This window comes from Perissodus microlepis, chromosome 2 (assembly GCF_051167445.1).
Source record: "Perissodus microlepis isolate ML-2025 ecotype Zambia chromosome 2, ASM5116744v1, whole genome shotgun sequence".
Classification (NCBI taxonomy): Eukaryota; Metazoa; Chordata; class Actinopteri; order Cichliformes; family Cichlidae; genus Perissodus; species Perissodus microlepis.
In genome coordinates this window covers 17,631,405-17,653,563 of record NC_140462.1, presented here as the reverse complement: position 1 = coordinate 17,653,563, position 22,159 = coordinate 17,631,405, and the positions used below count along the sequence as shown (strand labels likewise).

General features: G+C 39.5%; 1 protein-coding gene across 8 annotated transcripts in view; it reads left to right on the top strand.

Annotated features, from left to right (window-relative positions):
* Positions 1-22,159, top strand: part of diaph2 (diaphanous-related formin 2) — a 364,160-nt gene that overhangs the window by 309,441 nt on the left and 32,560 nt on the right. For 6 of the 8 annotated variants that reach the window (XM_084951486.1, XM_084951520.1, XM_084951494.1 and 3 more), the window contains 2 exons: positions 9,675-9,767; positions 11,757-11,822. In XM_084951486.1, coding sequence (XP_084807612.1) covers positions 9,675-9,767; positions 11,757-11,822 — 159 coding nt within the window. The remainder of the gene's footprint in view (positions 1-9,674; positions 9,768-11,756; positions 11,823-22,159) is intronic. The other 2 variants (XM_084951479.1, XM_084951511.1) reach the window with 2 other exon arrangements.

The window sequence follows — 22,159 nt, the reverse complement described above, 5'->3', positions numbered from 1 at the left end:
CTGGACTTTACTTCTCTAAGGCATTTGTGAAGAGTAGCAGACCCCTTTGGCTGCTTGCTCGGCTGGCATCTCTGAGGTCAGTGCCCCCGTCTGGGGCAAGTGTCTGAACCCACATGTCAACTGTATACCCCAGTCAAATTCACTAAGCTTTGAACAGAGCCGGGAAGTACACATGCTTCTTTGAGCCCAATTCAGCTTGGCATAAGGCACATAAAAGGAAATAAACACGCAACCAGAAAAAAGTACAAACATTTTATTTAGTCCATGAGAAATTTGTTTTCTTTTTTTGTCTATTTTTCTCAGAAAAAGATACAAAACCAAACCTAATCTAGTGTGCTCTGTGTAAACGTTCCCTTCGCGACATGAACATCTAAAAATACACTGTCAACCTGAAGAATATAAAGCTTTAAAGCATATTGGTTATAACTTTCGAAGTTCACATTACCTTTTATGAGTGTACCAACTGCCTGCTAACTCAGTTGGAAACACAATGAAATGTTATCCAACTTTATTACTTTACTAATTGCGGATCTCAAAAGAAAATTATTTGAATGGAAAACTATATTTCAGTAAAATCAGTTCTTGTAATTGTACTACAGGGTATTACTAAAACCCTAAAACTAAACGCAGTGGCTGCACAGATGCTGTTTTTATGATTAAGTTTTACTTGCAAAGGGATCATTTTTTAGAGACAGAATTAGAGCCCACCCAGCGTCAGTCCATTGCAACAGCTGGCAGACACACTGACAGAATGTGGATCCATACATTTGGTTGCTCACTGGGATTTTTACAGCAGATAAATATGTTTAGGCAAAATGTTTGTGTTTGGGATGACACAGTGTATTCACCTTCATATTTTTTCACAAAACATCTGGTTGAGGTTGACTATGTGACATTTTCTCTCAGTGTCTTTAAAAATCCCAGAGCCAAGGTTCAAACCAACAGACATTAAGCAACATTTCCAATAATTCAAGGCCTGCTGTGTAAAATATAGTTTGTTGTTCATTTTAATGTAATTGTAATTATGTAATTATTATGTTCTTTATTCTACAGTTTCTATTTATCCATCCTCATTATCTTGTATATAAGGAGTATATGCAATGTATATAAGATAAATTAGCTTAGTTAGGTTAGATTAGGTTAGGTTAGACACAGTATAACATTTAAATGTGCAATCAAGATGACATACATGTAACTTTACACGTAGATTAGAATGTATTGGAATGTGAATCAAATTTACCCTCTTATGAACATGTTGTCATAATAGTGCTTGTTAAGTTATTTCTTCTTTTTTTTTTAACAAAGAATTTATTTTTCTGAAAAGCAAGTGTCAATTATTGTGGCATGCTAAATTCAAATTACATATTTCTCTGCAGCTAGCTGGCTGGTTGTGGCCGGCAGAGCCCTGTCAGGAATGACAGCAGTAGAGATGTAGATTGATGGTTTTGTGTGACACTGACAGCTGCCGGTAGGCCAGTGCATACTTGCTTTGCAGCCATGCCAGCCAGGTGATCATAGACAGGGATTGACAAGCGGCAGTGGGTTGGACAGGTTGGCTGTCTAGGTATGCATGTGGCTCCACAGCACAGCAGACATGGCAAACAATATTACCAGGGGAGATAGCTTATAGAGACACGGAGGTCAAAACCCAGGGAAAAAAATATATACTTCTGAGACATATTCTCTCTTTTCCTCACCTTAGCTTAGAAAATGAAGCCAGTTTTAGAGCACTGAAACTGACCTTCTTGTTTGATATATAATATGACGAACAAGGATAGACCTTTCAGAATTCAATAGTGATATATAAAACCACTCGTCTGAGTTTACTACCTGTTTTTCCACAAAAAAATAATATCTTCGAAAGACCAGCCATGCCTTCCTTGTCTAGTTATAGATTTGTGATTTCTGATGACTTATGAAAATGAAATCTCTTGCTACATTTGCATGTGGATGTAAGTGCAGTGTAATGCCAAACTTTGAACAAATTGCTTTTTCTTTGTCCTTGCATGTAAGCTGTCTCAATTTAGAGTGCAAAAAGTGCAAGCCATCATCTGAAACTTCTGCATATGGACCGGTGAATTCTGCTATTACCCTGAAAGACAGGAACAAGGGCACCAGGATTATCTGCTGTCATAGACCTATTCTAATAAATTACAGCATGTTAGATTGTGCTGTATCTCCAGTAAGAATCGGGATCTGCCTCAAGGAGATGATGGCACAGAGATTATAGAGGACTGCGTTTCAGTGCTCTTGGCCCAAACAGAATAAACTGAAATATGTAGGGGGAAAAGGCATGCAAGGATTAAACACAATTTGTTGAAAAATGCCATTTTGCAAATGAAAGTAATACAATAAAATAGTCATCCACTAAATTCCCCGATTTTGATATTTCCAGTACGTCTCTAAAATTAAACGTCAGCATATTAAAGTGACCCTCATGCTTTATGGGGAAGCGTTTAGTATTTCATGATAAATACCCCACTCATTAGCAATTAAAGGCAGCAAGGGAATAGTTTCTCCCATATTTTTATCTGTCTGCATTTTGCATCACTTTTTCAAGGTGAACTGGTGTATTTTTCTGATATTCTTTAGTATTAGGAGAAATGCAAACATAAACAAAAAGTGTGTTATTTATGTAATTTTAGGAAGTAAGAGGGTCATCTCAAATCACTAATATCATTTCTGACTTTGTTTTCTTCTGTACGGATGGAACACTCCTTCTTGCAATATTCTCTCTCCCATTGCTTTCAGAAATATTCTTCTTCTGCTTGGTGAAATCAGCTCCGGCACAGTTGAATCTCATTAATTTGTGGGTGGTTCAAGTGTCTGATCATTTCCCCTCCCAGATCTGGACCTCACCAGTCACTTTACAGTCAATCAAACCTAATTACCCTCACTACAAAGACCGTCAAATCCATTTAGCTTCCCCAGGCAGCACCGCCTTTCACTGATGTGAACAGCCCATGTGGGGTTTGGTTCAGATGTTATCTTGATCTGGATTCCAAAACTGCATCCACTATCCAAATATGCCACTCATCAAAAATAAACTACTCTGTGCAGGATGGATAAAATCCACAATCTTTAGAGCAGCTGAGTATTCTTCCACTGGCTATTTGGCAATGCATTAATCTTACCTGATCTTTTAACTGACCCTGGTTTTTCGGGGCGAGGTTTTTATAAACACATATTTACTTTTTTACCATTCAGGCAAGATTCCATTGATTATACTTTACGTTAGAAACTGCCATCAGAACCTGTCATGTTGATGTAGCACCAATATTTTATATTTCTTGTCCATGTTTCCGAAAAGCACAGTCAAAGTCGGCATTGTTCACTTGTTTATGTTTTAGAGATCTGAGGTTTAAACCAAACCACATTACACCTCCTCCATCATTGCTGCAGATAGCATTGCACAATAAAACACCATTCCGTCTCAAGGACCCAGCCTTGAGACACTAAAATGTTAAGCCGATATCTTTGCATGGACTTTTTCACAAGCACTATGCCAGCTGAATGTTTGTAAAGATAATGACCTAAGAGATACGCACTGCGGCTTTTCACAATAGCTAAACAGCAGCTTTTTGCTGTGATAGCTGATGAGTAGACAATGACACAAGAAAAATGTTGCATGAGGTAAAACAGAAACTGAAAATAAACTTGTCCCCACCAAGACCACAGAGTGGGATCACTTAACAGGGAAAGTTTGGTTTATAGAAGACACCATTAAAGTATGTATAGACCTTATTGTATATGGCCTGCTGCGAGGTCACTTCAAAAAATTAATGTGGGTCAGTCACTACCATAATGTTGTTAAATTAAGCAGAACCTCATTAATAGAAAAAGGGCAATAGTGGTCTTCTCTGATGTGAGGACAGGCATGGCCCTGCTGGCACCCTGACATGATGACCCCATGTGGCTCATCTAAACTGTGTCATCTTAACATCTGTCAGTGCTGGGTTGGAGCTGTTGTTTGTGTGTTGGTGTTACTGGCCAAACTAGCCAAAAGCAATGGATAGATGGTGATAGCAGTATGCTAACTTGGGTGGCCTGCAGGCAGTAGAAGCAAATGATAGCAGAGGAAACAGAGTGTGGTGATGACTATGTTGAAAGCATTTCTCTTCCCCCCTTCCCATTTCCCAGTGTCCCCTCCCTACTGTTTCTCACTTGGGGCCTAGCAGCATCCATCCAGATGGAGGGTTTATTTTTGTTTTTGTTTGTTTACTTATTCATGCATCCAGCTATTCGGGGCATCGCTAGGGCTTTCGTTCCACCACAGAATGCAAATCGCCACGGCGGCTAATCCACTTTCATCTCTCCCTTGTCGACATCCAACTTCTTTGCACGTTTCCTCCAGTCTCTCGTAGTCAGGGCAGTCATCCTTTCAATGTGTGAGATCAAGCCTGCAGTGACCAGGCCAGCCTACCAATATTTCTCTGTACTTTATGCATGTCAGCACAATGCACCATTCACCTTCCACCCACCTTTAGTAACTGCGAGACGTTTTTCTGGATCTGAGTGTCTTCCTTACTTAATTTCCCCTGACCCTGGCGCCAAACAGGACCTCACAGCACAAGTTAAGTAGTAGCAAGACTGGCATTCCTTCTGGAATGGAGAGTTGTGGGAGCATCCCTAATTGAGTTAGAGAGGACATGAGTGGCTTTGCTCATTTAGTTGTTACAGTAAAACAGTCCAGACCAATCAGCAGGCAAATTTTTCTTTTGTATTAGCCATTTGACCCTTCAATTCCCATTTGTCCTCCTTTCTTTTTTCATTCTTCATTCAAGTGGAACTAGGAAGCTTGCACACACTTATTAAAGACTACGGCCATTCTGAAAAGTTTCTCAGATTATTGTGCCAAAGCTTTTGTCATGGGCAGCGATACTGCAGGGATATGGTAACAAAAAAGGGTCAAAACAAAAAGAAAGACATCTAACAGGTGCACGATTCCTCTCCTTTGGGCGTTTGTGTTCTCTGCGGCTGTAATGCTCTTTGTCTGACCTCTGCTGTGGCAGAAGGGCAGGTGGGTGAGTAGAAGGGGTTACTGTGCTCAAAGCTAGCTAGTTAGAGAGCAGGCAGCAGGGCAGTGAGAGGAAGGGGGTGTTGAGTAATGCAGGTGGTTGTGTATATCTAGCCGGCCGAGCCTGAATTCAGGTGTGAAAATAACACAAAACCAGGTGCATGCAAGTGAGACTGGAGAGATGAGATTAAAAGAAAGTGTGGTTGTTGCCTCTCCACCTGGCCATAAAGCAGAAACCCACCCCCCTCCACCGAGGCCTTTGTTTCACGGCTAATGGTCCAGGTTAATTGCACAGGTGACTTTCTGTGGGGGAACAGATGGGCTCAAATGTGTTCAAAAACAATCACAGCAAGCAGAAAAAAACTAAGAATGAGTTGTTCCTCTCCTCTTTATTCTTCCTTTCCCTTCTAATCTTGTCTACTAAAGTCATGAAGGGTGACTGCAGTGAGGTTAAACTCTCACTGTGTTCTTCTCTCACAGTGGGTTCAATTCATCAAGCACAAGGCCGGTAAGCTCTCATTAGATCTCATTACAGTGCAAATGAGCCTCAGGAATTTGCTAGTGGGAGGATAGTGGATAGTAGTGGATAATAGACAGCTCTCCTATGCCTTACGTTGAGAGACTTTGATTAGAGCATAGTATTTTAAGTGAATAGAAATTTAGACGATAGTGGGAAAAAAAAAAGATTGATTGAAATAAATCTACATAAATAGCTTTGTTTGTTTTAGCTGACCAACCTGTCGTACTGGTGCTAGCACTTTGAATCATGGCCTACGGGATATCATAATTTGCCATTATATTAGAAATCCATACTTGAAGCCAGAAGCTTTTTAGGATTCTAAGAATTATTTGTCTCTTTTCCCCTCAATGAATCATGAAGGCAGCATGTGAGCCATCAGAAATTGATTTCTCAATTGATCCACTGTGGTTTTTCTCCCCAGAAAAAAAACATGCAGGGGGTGACAGATAGCAAATTGAATTTATGAACAGGCATTGTTGACACTCCTGTGTAATTATAGCAGTGCCATGCCTTTGGTGCATGGTACATGTTTCTCTTTTTCTTTTTTGTTTCGAATAATTATGCTTCATCACATTTTCAAGATGACAGCTGTTCTTTTACATTGCAGTGCATATTTTGAGTGTTGTAGATGACTGATTCTAATTGGCCTAAGTTAAAAATAGATGTTGTTTTTTTGTTTAGTTTGTGTACATTATGTAAGCTTTTTAGTTGTAATTGGTCATTGACTGACAAGTGTTTTGAAGGAGGCGTCAGTGATGCATTGGATTTCTGCAAAACTTGCAAGAACCATATCTCAGTTAATTGATTTCATCATGAGCATCCACGTCTGAGTCTTTCTCCCTCTTCCTACCTTTACATTCCTCATTCTGCTTTTGTTAGTAGAACATATACTTGCTTGTGGCTATACTAATCTGCAATAAACATATTTATTTAGCTACTAAACAAATGTGAAACAGGAATTTGTATCACATGAAATGTGAGTCCAGGCTGCAGTATGTTTTAGAAGTGATTAAAAGTTAAAAAAAAAAAATACCTAGCCACAAAGTTTTCAAGAAGGCTTTCACACCCTCGTGTCTTGCCTTGCTCCACTAGTCCTTGTCAATAATCCCACCCCACCTCTTTACTTTGGTTCCCAGTGCTGCCTTCTGTGGGTGGACTTTGACTGTGTGTTCTTCCTGATCCTTCTTAATTCTTTCATTTGTTATCTTATGCTTACATAATAGTACATAATCAAGGATACGCTTGCAGTATCTCTGCTCATCCTTTTCCTATCCCTCCCCTACCTCCCTTTACTATTATCAAAGTTAAAGTGCCCCTGGGATTGGTGAATGATACTTTTCTTACTGAAGGTACTTTTTTCTTAGTGAAATAATAATCTTACAAGTTTAGTTTTTATCCCAATCCTTCTGACACCGCATTGCTCTTTCTATCCCTTCTAATTATAAAATGTGATAGTGCTGCTTGTAAATATAAGAGCCAATCCCTAGAACTCAGTTACAGTTGGCTCAGCTTCTGGGGCCAGGTACTACCTGATATCCAGGTAAAGTGAGGTAAGCAGGATCAAAGAAAATAAATGGAAACAGTAGATCATCTCTATCTGGGAGGTAAAGTTTCATAGCTTTGGTTGTGATCTTAAAGATTTAACTCTTTAAGAAAATACCTAAAAGTGCAAAAGCTGCCACCATGTTCCACACTTCCAGAAGCTTTAATAAGATCATTAAGGACCTCGGGGCTGTCTGTTAAGGTGCCCGCATAGGTGTTTCATCACTGGAAGGGTTTGTCAATGTCTTGGGTCTTAGCCCATCTTAACCCATTTAGAAAGCAATTTCCTGTGAGCAGGGGGGATCTTTCCTCTTGAGAAAGATCTGTGGGCATAAAAGGTTAGCTTTTCTGTAATTCCACACCATGCAGTGTACCAGAGCTGCTAATGAGAAGCAGATGAATATTTGCCTTAGGTTTAACAGCTCAAAATAAGATGAGTGAATTGCAGGAATAAGGCAGAAATATCTGCTTAAGTGGGCAATGTTACAGTAAGCAATGGAGAAAGTTTGCTTTGAGGATTAGTGGAATAAGTGTAGTCAAATAATGTGCAGCTTTCTCCACGAATAAATGCTTACTTTGTCTTTGCAGATTTGTAGAATATATACACCATGTGTATGTGTGTGTTAATAAGTTCAGACAGTCTGAAGGCTCAGTTGGGAGAAGTTCTTGGTAAGGCAAAGACCTGCTCAAGTTTAAGCTTTGGACAGCTTAGGACATAGTTAATTGAACGCTGTGAAGTAACTGGGGAGAACGCTTCCCATTTTAGTCATTTTGGTTCTTTCTGTCTGCAGTCCTCTCCCTGAACCTCCGTCTTCTAGGGCTCCAAAGTCCTGGCCATTACAAATGATGAATTGTGCTACAGTTAAGCTAGAAGTAGGACGAATTGATCAAAGTGTCAGGTGCCCCCTGTGATGTTTAGGTCTCCACGAAGAAGGCAGTGAAGAAGGAGCTGTCAAAAAGTTTCTTGTACCACAGTGGTTGTAGATAAATGTTTACCTGCCACTTAACACGTTGTGTCAGACTCACAGTGTGTCCTTACTAGCCTACATAAGAACAAGTACCTAATGATCTTGGGATTTGATATAGTTATAGAGGCTGCAAGTTGTTCAACATATTGTTCTCCAGGTCCACAGGAGATGAAACCCATGCTCCCCCTTTTTAACCAATGAGCTTGCTATCTGAGGTGTAGTGCTGCAATTTGAGATAAGCACTACTTGGCGCAGCTTTGGTTTTGTTCTGATAAAGCTGGTCTAATTAAGCTTGATTTAATCAGGATTGCTTTTAAGCACGGCACACAGTTGGAACAGATACTTTGATTTCAAAGTAGCCCTTGGGAAGAACTTGAGGAAGAAAGAGAAGGAATGAGATAGAGAGTAAAATTAGTGAGTACGACTGAAGAGATGCTTTTTTTAAAATTAGCATAAGACATGCTTCTATTCTTAGTTGTACTGTCTTCTTTTACTTCCATGAATGATTGCAGGTGGGATGGTTTATTGCTGAAGGACAATAACAAGAAACATGTACAGGTCTCACTCGCTTCCTCAAATTATTTGTGTACCAATCCATGTCACTATGTTTTGTTCATAAATTTGCCTGAGTGTTGTGTACACACAAATAACGAAAGATTGATCATCCTAGTAGTTGGAAAAGTACCAGTCATCTCCACTTATTTTTGAATATTTCCCTTCATCTAAGTGCAGTGCAGAAATAAGATGCCTGGACCCTGATGGTAAACACTGGGAAAGAGCTAGTTCACTCATATGCGCAAAAGAATTGATGACCGAGTCTTCAGCTCCACAATAACTCACCCTAATGATCCTAGTTTAAAATAATGTCTGTTCTGGACCAGAAAGATAAAAATGGTGCCCCTCTGACTCATTAGTATCAGGGCGTAAAGATAGATGACCCAGATATAGAACCTAAGCCTCTTTCTGAACCCAGTTTCCATTGAGTGGTATACTGCATGTGCACAGTATGTCCACAACTAATCATGGTCTTGGCCTTATGGACATTTTTAGTGTCTTCTACCTGTCCCGTCAGCCATCCTGGCTGCCTCCACTCCTCTTATTTCGTGGATCCACACAACAGCTGGAATGGTGGACGAGGGGAATGTTTTTCGAAGGCCAGTCCCTGTGTCATTGACTAAACAAGACAGAGCGCTCGGGTATTGAGCGACTCCACACTAAATCTTTGTAAAGAGCACTTAGCTCCCCTGCGTTAGCCACAGAAAGAATATCTGTCAATGACCATCACTGGATGCTTTCATCCTGAGGCTCCTCTAAACTCTAAACTAAACTCTTAAGTGTATTTTCCTCCTCCCCAGCTGTTTACTGAAAAAAAGGCAGGCTTCGGTGACAGGCCTCTGTCTCAATACTCTTGCACTTGCAGGGATTGTTTATAGCTTATTCAGGAATAAAGCACTCTTTTATTGTGATATATGGTGACCTGTAGTCAGAGAGCACCCACAACACGATGCCTAAAATTAGAGCCATATAGTGTGTCATACAAGTGTGTCTGTAGTTATTATGCACTTTACTATGATAATGTACAAGCTGTAACATAACATTTGTGCTTTTCTTATGTGCTTTCTTCCAGAGGGAGACGAAACCGGTGTGATGGATTCCCTAATGGAGGCTCTGCAGTCAGGGGCCGCCTTCCGTGATCGGCGAAAACGGACACCACGCAACGGTAAGACAGACTGCCGACTGACAAAATACTGTATTTAGGTGCCATTGTGCACTTTTTGTTGTTTCTGTCAGTTTCACTTGTCTGCAGAAAAATACTTGTCCCTTTAAGTTGGTAATAGCTTTCTTGCAACACTGCTGTCTATCATTTAAATGAAACGTTTCTGTGAAAGTGCCGTTCATTCACCGCCTGTACCTGTGTGTGACTGTTTCAAGGATTCATTACACAGATACGGCATTGATACATGTAGAAACATATGTACGTATAAACAGGGGGCACAGAAAAAAAAGGGACGCATGTGTCCTGGTGTAGGTCATTAGAAATTTATTGCCCCTTTCCCATTCATGAAGCACTTAACAGTAGGGCCGAGGCTGATTTAGAGAAATCCTGGTGCTAATGTATTCCATTCTGCCATGATGAATAGGCCATGCCCAGAGGAGTACCACCTAGTAGGGGCGCAAGGGTCAATTGATATGCAAGTCAGAGCTCTGCAGAAGAGTCACAGGTGCTGCTGTCTTCACACTGGCAATCATATTAGAAAAAAAGAAAGAAGAAAAAAGAAAAAAAGACAGTTGGCTGGAGTGGATGATTGTGCTGTAGATGTTGAAGAACAGTAAAACAAGGATATATTTTAAAGGCAGACCAGAAATTGTTTTGTTTATGTCTAAAAAGTACATTTTAGGTTGTTTTTCCCAATATTTACATTTACAGACATATTTGCAAATAAACTAATATTTGGTGCATGGTTTTGTAATGCTTTATGATATACTGTAATTGAATTAGAATTATCAATAGAATATAAAATATTGTTGGGTAAGTTTCAGATCATTCTTGTAATACAAAAGATGCAGTGAGTTCCTGTCGCATTAGTCTCCCCTCAATCCAACATGCAAAGAAGCACTCTCCAGAAAGTGCATTTTTCTTTTGTACAGTCGATTGAAACCTCCTGCAGAGGTCATTAAATGAACAGTGAACACAACAATGGCTGAAGTGCTTGAAAAAAACGTTAAAAGCAGAACAAACAGCAGAGCAGAACAGCTGGAGTTTGTTTTTAGCCTAACACAACCTGTAGCTGCACTTCCTCTTTCTTGCATGCATAGCATTACCTTTCAAATTATCATCTGTCCCTGTCCCTGCAGTGTGAAAAGATGTCAAAATTAAAGTCATCAAAGAAAACAAAAACTGGAATCTGGAAATAGAATTTATTTTTTCTCATACTAAATAGGTATAAAAATCAGTTTGCATTTCACTGGAGTAACACTCTACCTATGTGACCCAACATCTCTCTGATTGCCCATCTGGGTCCTCCACATATCGAAATAATTGGTGAATGTGTGTGTCTTTTAAAAAAGAGTAGAAGAAATATATATATATATAGACAGAGTTATTCTAGTGTTTCAGTTTTACAGCTCAATCATTCATCCTGTCAGTCAACTGTTTTATACATTAGAGAAGAGGCTGAAACCTGTTGCAGGTGACACTGGCTGATGGGCATGGTGCACCCTGCACAGGTCACCAGTCCATCACAGAGAGACTGTAGGAGACAGCCAAAGCACGGGGACAGCATGCTTTCTCCAGACAGAATGGCCATGGCTGAGGTTTAAAGCTACAGTAAAAAAATCGTACTATTTTTTAACTACGTTTTCCACATATAACAGACTGTATAACAACAAACAAACACACCCACACTTTCTTCTTGTCTCAACAGCTATAATACTGCTCATCATTCTATAAACAAAACCTCCTCCATTCTTTGCCTGTAACGTTTTCATTCCATATTTCTGTTTTGGGGTTTGTTGTGAGCTGGTGTCTGAATGTTTGGGCAGGTGTGTTAGCAAACCTAAAGGATTTTTTGCCAGACTATGGGAGTTCTTCTGCCAATATCTGAAATGTGTCACTTCTGATGCATTTTTGTCTGTTTCCCTTTTTCTTCATTTTTGCCTTCTCTATCTTTTCTTTCTTTCCTTTTTTCCCCCCCAAACATTGTTACAGGTGATCAAAGCCCTACCAGTCCAGCCCCGTGGTGGTCGGGTGCTAATTATGGTAACAGAACTCTAGGTGTGTGTATTTAACTATCATTTTAACCCAAATACCACCTTTCCTCTTGCTGCACTTTTCCTGGCTGCATACCTTATACATCCTTCCTGTTAAACACTCAAGCTGAGCTGGTCTACAACATGCAGAGTCCTGTGCTGAGCATTTAACTGAGAAAAGATTTAAACTGTCAGAGTTAGAAGAGTTGCTGTATGCCAAAAAAAAAAGCTATGAGACTATGATTAATAAATGATTGCTGTCACCAAAAACATGTTTCAAAATGAAATAAAAATCACAGGACCTATAAGAGAATATCATTTCCAATGTCACATCAAGTGCATAAAATATCGATATACAATGTTATTTATATTATTGTTATTTATACACCATTTTTGCACCAGCATAGGTACACATATCCCTAAGAAGTACAATATCAGGACATGAATTGACAAAAACCTGTACTATGTATATTAGAAGTAGAGATTAGATAGAATAGGTAATTTAAAAAAAAAAATACAGAAAATATTCTGTCATTCATAAGAATGTAAAAGTTGGAGCATATTTTCTTACTAGAATTAGTATTGTGTGATAAAAGGATCACATTAAACCATGCAGGAGTAGAGTAGAAAATTGAACTGGACATTAATGATTTTAATGCTGGGTGACAGCGTGAATCTTACGCTCTGTCTTCAGAATCCATATGTAATTATATGACTTGGCCTTGCATTAGCACCTCGATCCTTAATGTTAAACCTTGTAAGATTAATGCAACCCCTAAAAGGAAGTTGTCTCAGCACAGTTCCTGTCTTATGGAGCAGCTACAGTTGTCATCTAATTTCTGTGCTCTTCCTAAAAGCCTGTTGTCACAGCATGATAGCACTTCCTGTCTTCTGGTGATGTTGAGCCAATATTCTGATGGAGAGGTCTGTGGACCTCAGTGCTTTGGTAGCTCACAAGGTTTTTGTGTATTACACCTACTTTTTCCCTGTATGTCAAGCTGATGCGCAGTAGCACACGGTGTCCTTCTAAAGGATTCTTGCTTTTTATGCTATGCAGGCTCCCTGTATTTTTGTTGTTATTGCTGCATGTCCAAGAACCTGATATTGTGCTTGTGGATGTATCTTAAAGGTGTCATGTTTCACTTTTTGTATGCTGGTTTGTTTGTTTTTTGTTCTTTAATCACACATATCCAACAGTTATTTTGATATAACCTCTAAGTGGACATCTAAAGAGGTGAAAAAGTTTATATATGCCAAGTTAACACTTGGCAATGACAGATGTTTTTAAAGATCTTTAAACTCTTATATGGGAACAACCTAATGGTTATATTTAAGGTGTGAAAAGAACCTATTACATAAAGTTAGGCTGGGCTCTGTGCACAACAACAGCTGTGAATGTTTTTAAACCCTGCTGTCCAGAGTGGAAATACAGATTGGTAATACCAGAGCTCTCATATTAGCGTCACTATGTCTAATACTTCCAAGAACATTTGGTTGACAAAGGTTTTATTTGTTTCTCTGTTGCATGAATTGATTTGGAATTTCAGAGTTTCTACAAGCCTGGCAGGGTTGTAGAAACCTAACCTTGTTCATTTTATTGTGAAAGCCACTTGGCCATGCCTGTGGTACTGAATAATGATGTTGTCACAAGCATATCCCATATGAGTAATTTCTTTAAAGTATATTAGAGTCTTGTTTATGACAGAGGGTCAGAAGAAAGATGAGAGTGGCACATTGTTGTAGCTTCATCAATGCTACTGTACAAGCATTGTGCTGAGTCAGTATAAAAGCACTTGTGAAAGTATTTTCCCTGTAACTAAATGGTTTTGCTGGAGTGATGCAGTGGTTTGAAGCAGTAAAATAGTCACCTTTTTTTCGTCGAATTGCGATTTAACAAAACAGATTTCACAGCATAGCAACTGACCAGCTTTGTCAGCCGATGAATACAGAGATGTCTGGACTTTCAAAAGCAAAGAATTTTCACTAAAACCACCACCACAACTCTTAACATCAATTATATGATTTTATGAAGTTTGAAAGGACATAAGGAACTTCATAGTGGGATAAACCTTCACTGAGGACATCCATCTTAACTACTACTTCCTTGGCTACCAACACTGCAAATACCCAAAGGTGAAACTTCTGACACGACTGCACAATATGAAATAATATGTGACCAGTGAGATCACATAATTACAAAACTAGATACTGCCCATCTTTATTTAAAACTATTTTGTTCGCCTTGATTAACCTCCTGTTAATTTCATAATTGTTTTCTTATTTTTGGGAAGTAACCAGAATGACACTTTTCTTTATGATGGATTTTACGTCATTACAGTAAATCCCTACCCTCCCACCAAGTGCACACCACTGTGACACTACTAGAATGCATTGTTTACTGACAGCTCCCTGTTTATTTATATGAAGCCCCATCCTGGTTTGATAAACTGCCGCGTGGAGTCTCTACTCTGAGGTGATAAGAGAGGAACATTTTTTTCTAAATGTAATCAGTTGCTATGCAAAATAAGGATACCGTGTCTCATCTAATGAAAGAGGACAATGTGTCCATATTGTGTAACAACGTGTCTGCTTGTCTTTGGGTTGCTATTTCAGCATATAAGGTGGGGAACTGGTGGTGTTTTTGTTTGTTTGTTTTACGTACTACAATATTTTTGCAGTACGTCAAGAATGGCAACATATTCTTCGGGTCAGTGAAGCAGTATTATTTGTGCACTTTGTTTATGTGTAAATGTGGTTTCTGTCTGGCTCAGGGATGACAATTCAGTCCCTGAATTTTCTGGTAGAAAATGTTCTCAGAACAGTTATAGCAGACATTGTGGCAAATCTATTCAATCCTGCTTGTCATGTCTGTTGTAATCTCATGCTTTAAAGCTTGATTAACCTCCTGTCATCCTTAAGCGAGCAGTGTGTGTGAGAGAGACTCCGTTAGTCATACAAGAATCTTCACTTGCGTTGAAAGGAGTTCATTTAAACCCAGCATGCTGTTCTTTGTCGTCCTTTAGGCTAAACCATACTTCAGCAGACTACCTCAAGTGTCAGGCTGAGCACAATTCTTGCCGCCGTCAGTCTTAATTACACCCAATTCCAGAAGCATTTCCTATTTCCTTGTCTCCACTTTGTGTAAGATGGAAAATCTAACCCGCGAGGCCATACTCATGTGTTATGCAATTACACCAGCCATTCCTAATTCAACACACATAAAGTGGATGGATTGATGGAGACCAGGGAAACAATGTTGCTGTTTTGGAGTTCAGGCTCATTTCAGGAAGTTAATTTCTGAAGGTTGCTTTTCCTTTTTTGGGGTGTATTGTAGCTTTTGTTTTTCTTTTGCTGTAGTGTAATTTAAAATTAAGTTTTACTAAAAAGATATAAGTTACCATACACCTTTTTTATCTCTTATTCCCTTTCTTGTGAGACAGTTACCTGGGAATCTGGCAGGAGATTGGTGGGGAGAGAGCAGGAGCCTCTCATACATCCTGGCTCATCGATTTTCGGTCAGGGATGAAAGCCACAGACTCAGTAGGTCTTTCATACTGGGGGGCATCCCAAAAGACACATCAATCAGATTTCAAAGAGATCCAAGCCCATCTTATTTATTTACTGCCTTTTCAATGTCATTACAATCCCAAACCACGGCCTCTCTCCTTTCCTTTGTCTGCCCGAGTCTCCTGCTTCACCTTCACAGGTCAGTCCATCAAAAGTTCCCTCCTCTGTTCTTTATAGTAAGTCTCTTAAGGACTTACTTGACAGCGAACAGAGAATGATCATCTTATTTCCATTAAGAAACAGAGATGCAGTGATATAAAGCTCGTCGGAGTTACGGAATTTCAGCCTAACAGTCTAATCCTTCGAAGCCCAGCAGTTAATTCAGCTGGCCAGGCCAGAGAGTGAGCTCCTTGTATGTTTAATGAAGATTAAATTATCTATTTTCTCTCATGAAATTTTTATGGCAGAAAGGGGATGAATCTGCAAAAAAGAAGGCAAATAAAAAGTCCAAAGGAAAGTGTCTTTAAGATGAGGTTGGTAAAGGATATTCCAGTTTTCATTCATTTCCAACCACCTTCGTGACATAAATGATTGCTAATGCATATTACGCCTCTGTTTGTTAACCACATCACCCGTATGCAGACAATCACAATATGTTCAGGCTGGCAGCTGTTTTCTCATCTTTCCCCTGATCTGGGAGAAAGTCAGCCATTTGTTTCTTAAATTACATCACAGGAAGTGATAGTGATCGTAATTCCCTTAGCAATTAATTTGCTCACACATATGTTGTACTCATCGTTTTATCTCTCTGTGTTGTCTCTCAACCTCTCTGGCAGTTGTTCTCCTTGGCTGTTTCACACACACACCTTCAAACATGTGTGACATATCTGATAGGGACTATTGCTGTAGGGTGCCTCTGAGTTGAGGGCTAAAGCTCTTTGCCTCCACAAGCTCCTGGCCTCCACTTTAAGGTGTTGATAGATGTTATTCATTGGGGCAGCCCTAGAGGCAATCCTAAAGGAAGTGGAGCTAACATGATTTGAGGCAAAGAGGCCCAGAAGGTGTTAGTGCCTCATACTGCAACGTGGATGGTTTAGTAGATGTGAGATATCAATAGAGCAGATGAGAGAAGAGTTCTGTGGAGACGTACGGCTTGAAATCTATCACCTGTTTCTCATAGATAAGGATATTTATCAGCAGCCAAACAGAAAAGGCAGATGGAAAGGAACTGAGGCGTGGACAGCCATTCTCGTCCTAGGACTTGGACAAAGCCATTGTCCGTCCTTTTGACCCACAGGGCATTTCTGTACACCTGATCATTTTTCACCCTCAACAGAAAACCCATCACGGAAATATAGATGAAGATTTTATGTACCATTTGAGTACTCTTGGCACATAACTGATTTGTTGCTTGACTCTGCCAAGAGAGGATGTAAAGTAAGTGAAGTGTGACATAGAGCATTTGAGAAGATAAATCAAATCTTAATAATGGCCTTCTCTTTGGACACCAGGGGTCTCTCGCCCCTGCCTCTGTTCTTAAGTACCATCTAACCCCTTTGCTGTTTGAATCACACGGAAGCTATCTGCTTGACTACAAGGTATCAACAGGGGGCTGTCCGACTGCCCTTTTGATGCCATTATCCCCTTTTACAGCTCCCTGTTTGAAAAGACTTACCTTTGGAACTTTGCTTCCGTCCCCTATGGACGTGCTTTTTCTTTCCTTTTTTCCCTTTTCTTTTTGAAATAAAGTCAGTGATCAAGAGGCCTGAGAGCTCTTAACACTTATGTCCAGTATTGTCTTTCTTAATTAGAACAGGGTGCTGTTGAAGAGCTTCGCTCTCCTGCCTAGTGGATCATCAATGAACAACTGCAGAGGGCAAATCTGTACTAATTTATCATATTCAATAACATCCTAGAGCGTTTGCAGTGGGATGTGTGATTTCCTTGCTCACTTTCCAAATAATATTGGCTTTCAAGTATGTGGGCAGTTATGAAAGGTCACCCTAAGTGTAAATTGTCAATACTGGATCAATTTTGGAGGGCAAATGTGCTTTGGAGGCCCCGTAATGGAAAGTTTTATCTTATTTTTACCCAAGGCACATTCACACAATAAGATTGATGCCATTCATTGTTTGATGTATTCCTAATAGACCTATAAAGTTGCAGAGCTTAAAGCCAAAGGAATGCCTGTGCAATTGGACCATCCCACTAGCTGAAAAATTGCCCTCATATAATTCCAGTGGAATCTCATCCAACCTTATGCTTAGAGCTGAGGGATGGGAAACTTGTTTCGGATGAATTAAACCTTATTTATTGTTCATTAGGCATGCAGCAGGGCCAACTGATGATCAGCTAGAGAACAAATAATGTGCAGTGGAATAAGATCTCGTATGGTTATGGCTTCCCTTGACAATAAGACACGGTGCCAGAATCAAATGCTTCCTCCTCGCCTGTCATTTTTTTAAAAAGTCCTTAATATGATGTGGCTATTATTAAAGCGGAAGATATAATGTCCAGACTGATGTTTGCATTTGATCTGTCAGCCACTATCTACAATCTGTCAGACAGAATGAGGTGCAGATAATGTTTTACTTTCGCATGTGAAGGCTTGATGTGGTGTTGAGTAACATGGAGGTAAAGGAAAAGAGTGAGTTATATGAGCAATTCCTATGAATGCAGATAAAGAGAGAATGTGTCAAAGAATGGTTAATGCTCCATTTGACAGGACGCACCAATAAAGGTATTGCAGGGAAGAAGGATATTAAAGAAATCACATGCTCTCAGCTTGACATTGCTTTCCTGCTTTATTCTTCACATAATAGTGTTACAAGCTAAATTTAACATGTTTTTCAGTAAGGTTAATTATGTCTCACCTTGCCTTTCTGGAGTGCAAAAAGGTGTTCCATCATTCTAACAATTAGAAGATGGCGAGCTTGATGTTCTGTATTTTTAGATAATAAAGAGTATTGGATAATTAGTTCACTTACACTTCTGTTTTCCTTCCTGTGGAATAAAACTCTGTAATCAACACTTATGTTAGTTATTTAACACACAAATAGCAAGAGCTGTTATTAAATGAAAAAACTAAACTAAACGTTTGCATAAAAAAAAAACTGATGACAAAACCAACTGAAATATAATACAGTAAGAATAAGAATAAGAGCCTTTCGTGTGTTGCAAATGAGTCAGACAAATTATTTTTGAAACTGTTAACAGCACCTGTGCGTAGACCCTTCAGTTAACAATATTGTGTTTCAGAACTGTGACAACTACAGTAACCCTGTCACTCCATTAGTAGGACGTGCATACTTTCACTAACAAGGTGTTTTGCTTGTTTAAAAGGATGTATGCAGTAGACCATTTCTTGGGTGTGGTAATTGTTATACAGTGGTTAAGACACATTAAATGAAAAGTAATGGTCCTTATCATAATACTTTCTCAAGAGCAAATGCACTCAGCTGATCCGTCAGTTCCTATTTAAATGAGATAACACAAGTTAACATTAGGCACAAAGAGAGGTAAATAGCAGAGTGGGAACACAAAGTGATTGTATGTGGTAAGAGGTGTGGAGAAGAAATAGAAAAGTAAGCCATCTGTGGAATGGATAGAGTAGGTGTACCGCGCAATGAAGGAAAAATGCTTCTATGGTATTAGAGTGTAGTATAAAGTTAAAGAAAGCAAAGAGACTGAGAGAGTTAAATGACAGCACAAAGCTGAAAACGCATACCAACACAAACAAAAATGCAGTGCAATCAGCACTAATGCTTCCTACACTCAGAGAATCCCACCAGTCGAGCATGATTGTGCTTGACATGGTTCCATCACTAATGCTGACTGATGCCCATTTTCCAGGCTCTTCACATTTATTTATTTATCTGTTTATTTGTGTCAACTTTATTTATTGATGGGCCTAAAGTATATGATGGCAGACCTCCATTTGTTCATATAGGAATGTTAAGGCATTTACACATGAATGAACAGATGACTGTGAAAGGACAGAGTTCCCTTTTTTTATTTAGATTCCAGCAGCTGAAATAGCTATTCGTCTCTGGTAATGGAAAAGTGATATGCCCCATTTAGTTACTTAGCACTAATCCCAGTGGTTTAGCTGCTTCTCTATCTTTTTTCCTTCTATCGTTCATTCTTTTGACTTCTATTTGGTTAGTGTCTGATGGACGGATTTGAGTGGGGTCAAATTACTCCCTTGCCTGTGTGATTTTCTTCCACTGTATTAGTGGCAGCACTCTCAGCCACAGTGCATGCATGCAGCACATTGCTGTTGTCGTTGACCAAAAAATACCCATGAGGGTTTTAAATGCATGCACTTTTTGAAATCACACTGTTCACATAACCTCCATTTAAAGTTGCTTCCATTTGGTTTTCCTTTTTTTTTTTTTTTTTAGTTTGTTGTCAGATTTTAATAAGACGCCCTCTGATTTGTGATCTTGATGATACAATTAAAGTGTAATGAGTGCAAATATAGTTGATGTTTATTCTCACAATGGCATATTTGCTGTTGTGAGCTACTGCGAGAACACTGTTGGTTAAATACCCACAGGTGTACAATTTGAAATAATTTGCTCTGAAAGCCAATATAGTTGCCCAGAGGTCTTCCAGCAGACATTTGGTCATTCTTGTGGTGGAGCTAAAGTATTCGTGATCATTAAATTTCTAGAAAGTGTTTATTTTTATGTAGTATTTTGAGTTTTTCAAAAATAAACAGAGAATTAGCTGTTTTATAGTTGTGATAACGAGTAATAGAATTAAAGGAGAACTAAACAGGGATGGAGAAGAGTGGTCTGATTTCAGACTGAGAAAACAGATTAGATTATTAGCAGTATTAATGGGATGGAAGAGACAATAAAACAAAAATGAGCAAGGAGTGTTTTGCTATGCATCTTTTGGTTGTGTAGCAATTACGTCCCTCTAAAGACAAGAGAACTTGTCACACATTTTTACACATGACCAAAATGTTATAAGGAGCTACCAAGCTCCCTCTTCAGCAGTGGCTGATTGGCATCTGCGTGCTTACAAAGACAGGGATCCTACCCAACTGACTCTGTGAGTTTATCTGAATTTATCCAAAGCAGTTGCTGTGCTGAGAAGGAGGAGTGGAAATAAACAAGAAGGAAACACAACAGCTTGGTATTCATGAATTCCATAAATTACAATGTTACTCCCCTAAGAGATGAGTAATATGTCAACTTTAAAAATAGACAGTTTGCCACAGTACAGACCCTCTGCCTCCAGTAGATGAGGATTAAGCAAATACATGTTAAAGGGTAGAGTTGGAAGGGAGTGGAGTGCATATATATATATATGTGTGTGTGTAGATATATATATGTGTGTAGATAGATAGATAGATAGATATTAGTCACTGGGTTTTTCTTGTTAACTACATAACCTGAGAAGCATAGGGGTCATTAGTTGAGTGCTAGTAGAGGTTGCAGAGTTTCTAGCATCTCCACCCTGAAGGCAGTGCCCACTAAGAAAAGGGTGAGGCTGCACACTGCATTACCTCAACTGTTATTTTTTACTCTCCTACTCCAGATGAGCTTATTCCAGTGGCTCAGGTCACTGTTGCCCCAGGGCAGATTATGGCGGATGGGAGCTGTGATGTTCCTTAAGATTTCCGACAAGAAAAGAGTGTGTGTCTGGGCGTGTGTGTCTATACGTTTGATCTCTTTGTGTGTGTACTTTGTTTTTGGTTGATTGTGTGTGCTTTGTGGGAATGTTCACTGAAGCTTAGCATTTCTTAGGAGGCCAGCAGTTGACCTGATTGCTGCGTCACAGGCTCGCTCCCACAGGTTCACTTTTTAAGGAAAAGTGATGTCAGTCTGAAAACTTGAACCACAAATACGTTGCCTAAATCACATGAAACACACTGTCCGAGGTGTACTTCAAATGAACTGGCATCAGCATTGTATTGTACAGCTCACATACTGTGTATATAGATTAGTATAATGTCCTGGCTAAATATAGTATTATATTACTGCTATAGCATGTTAAACCACTTATGGTCCACGTTATTAAAGTCTTCTACATGGAAGGGCTCTTTTTTCACAACTGATAGCACCATTAATATGTTTACATGGTGTCTGTCTGAGTAATTGATTTTTCTTTTGCCAATTGTCAAAGTTTTATGACCGTCAATATGGGCTGAAGAAGCTACCCTTTCATTTTTTTTTACTGGTTTAGCTGCTAGTTGAATAGATGGTTCCTGCTTATAAACCTTGAATAATTGAATAGGGGAATCAGTCAATGAGCGAGGGAGAGGCACAAGGTCTTGATGGCTTGATGGCCAAGATGACAGCTTGTGAAATAGAAAGACAGCAGACAGATTAGCCAATGCGTCATATTGTCCCACTGCTATGTGTACACTATGCTCTCTCAACTCTATTTTTGCCCTCTTACTCTTGCTGTTCCTCTTTCTTAGCCCATTACACTCCTTACATGCTCCTTTGCCTCTTTTTTTCCTGTTTCACTGTCACTCCTACCTCTTTACAGTTCTTTTAAACCACCATTTTCACCTATCAGCTTCACTTTATTGTGTTTTTGCTGTCCTTCTCTACCACCCCAGTGCCTTGTTTTCTTTGGATGGTTCACTTTTCCTTGCATCCTTTCTCTATCCATCCCAATGACCTTGTGTCACTCCAGGCAGAATTATTACTCTTGGATGGAACATCAGCTCAGTGGCGCCATACTCCGCTTTCTCCACCCGCGTTATCCGTTTATGGAGTATCCCCTTTTGTGGTGAGCCATCTTCCTATAGCCCAGTAATGATAGGAGTCTTGGTGACCCTGTGCATTTGCAGTGTAATACAAGACTCTCATGTCCATTACATTAATTCCTACA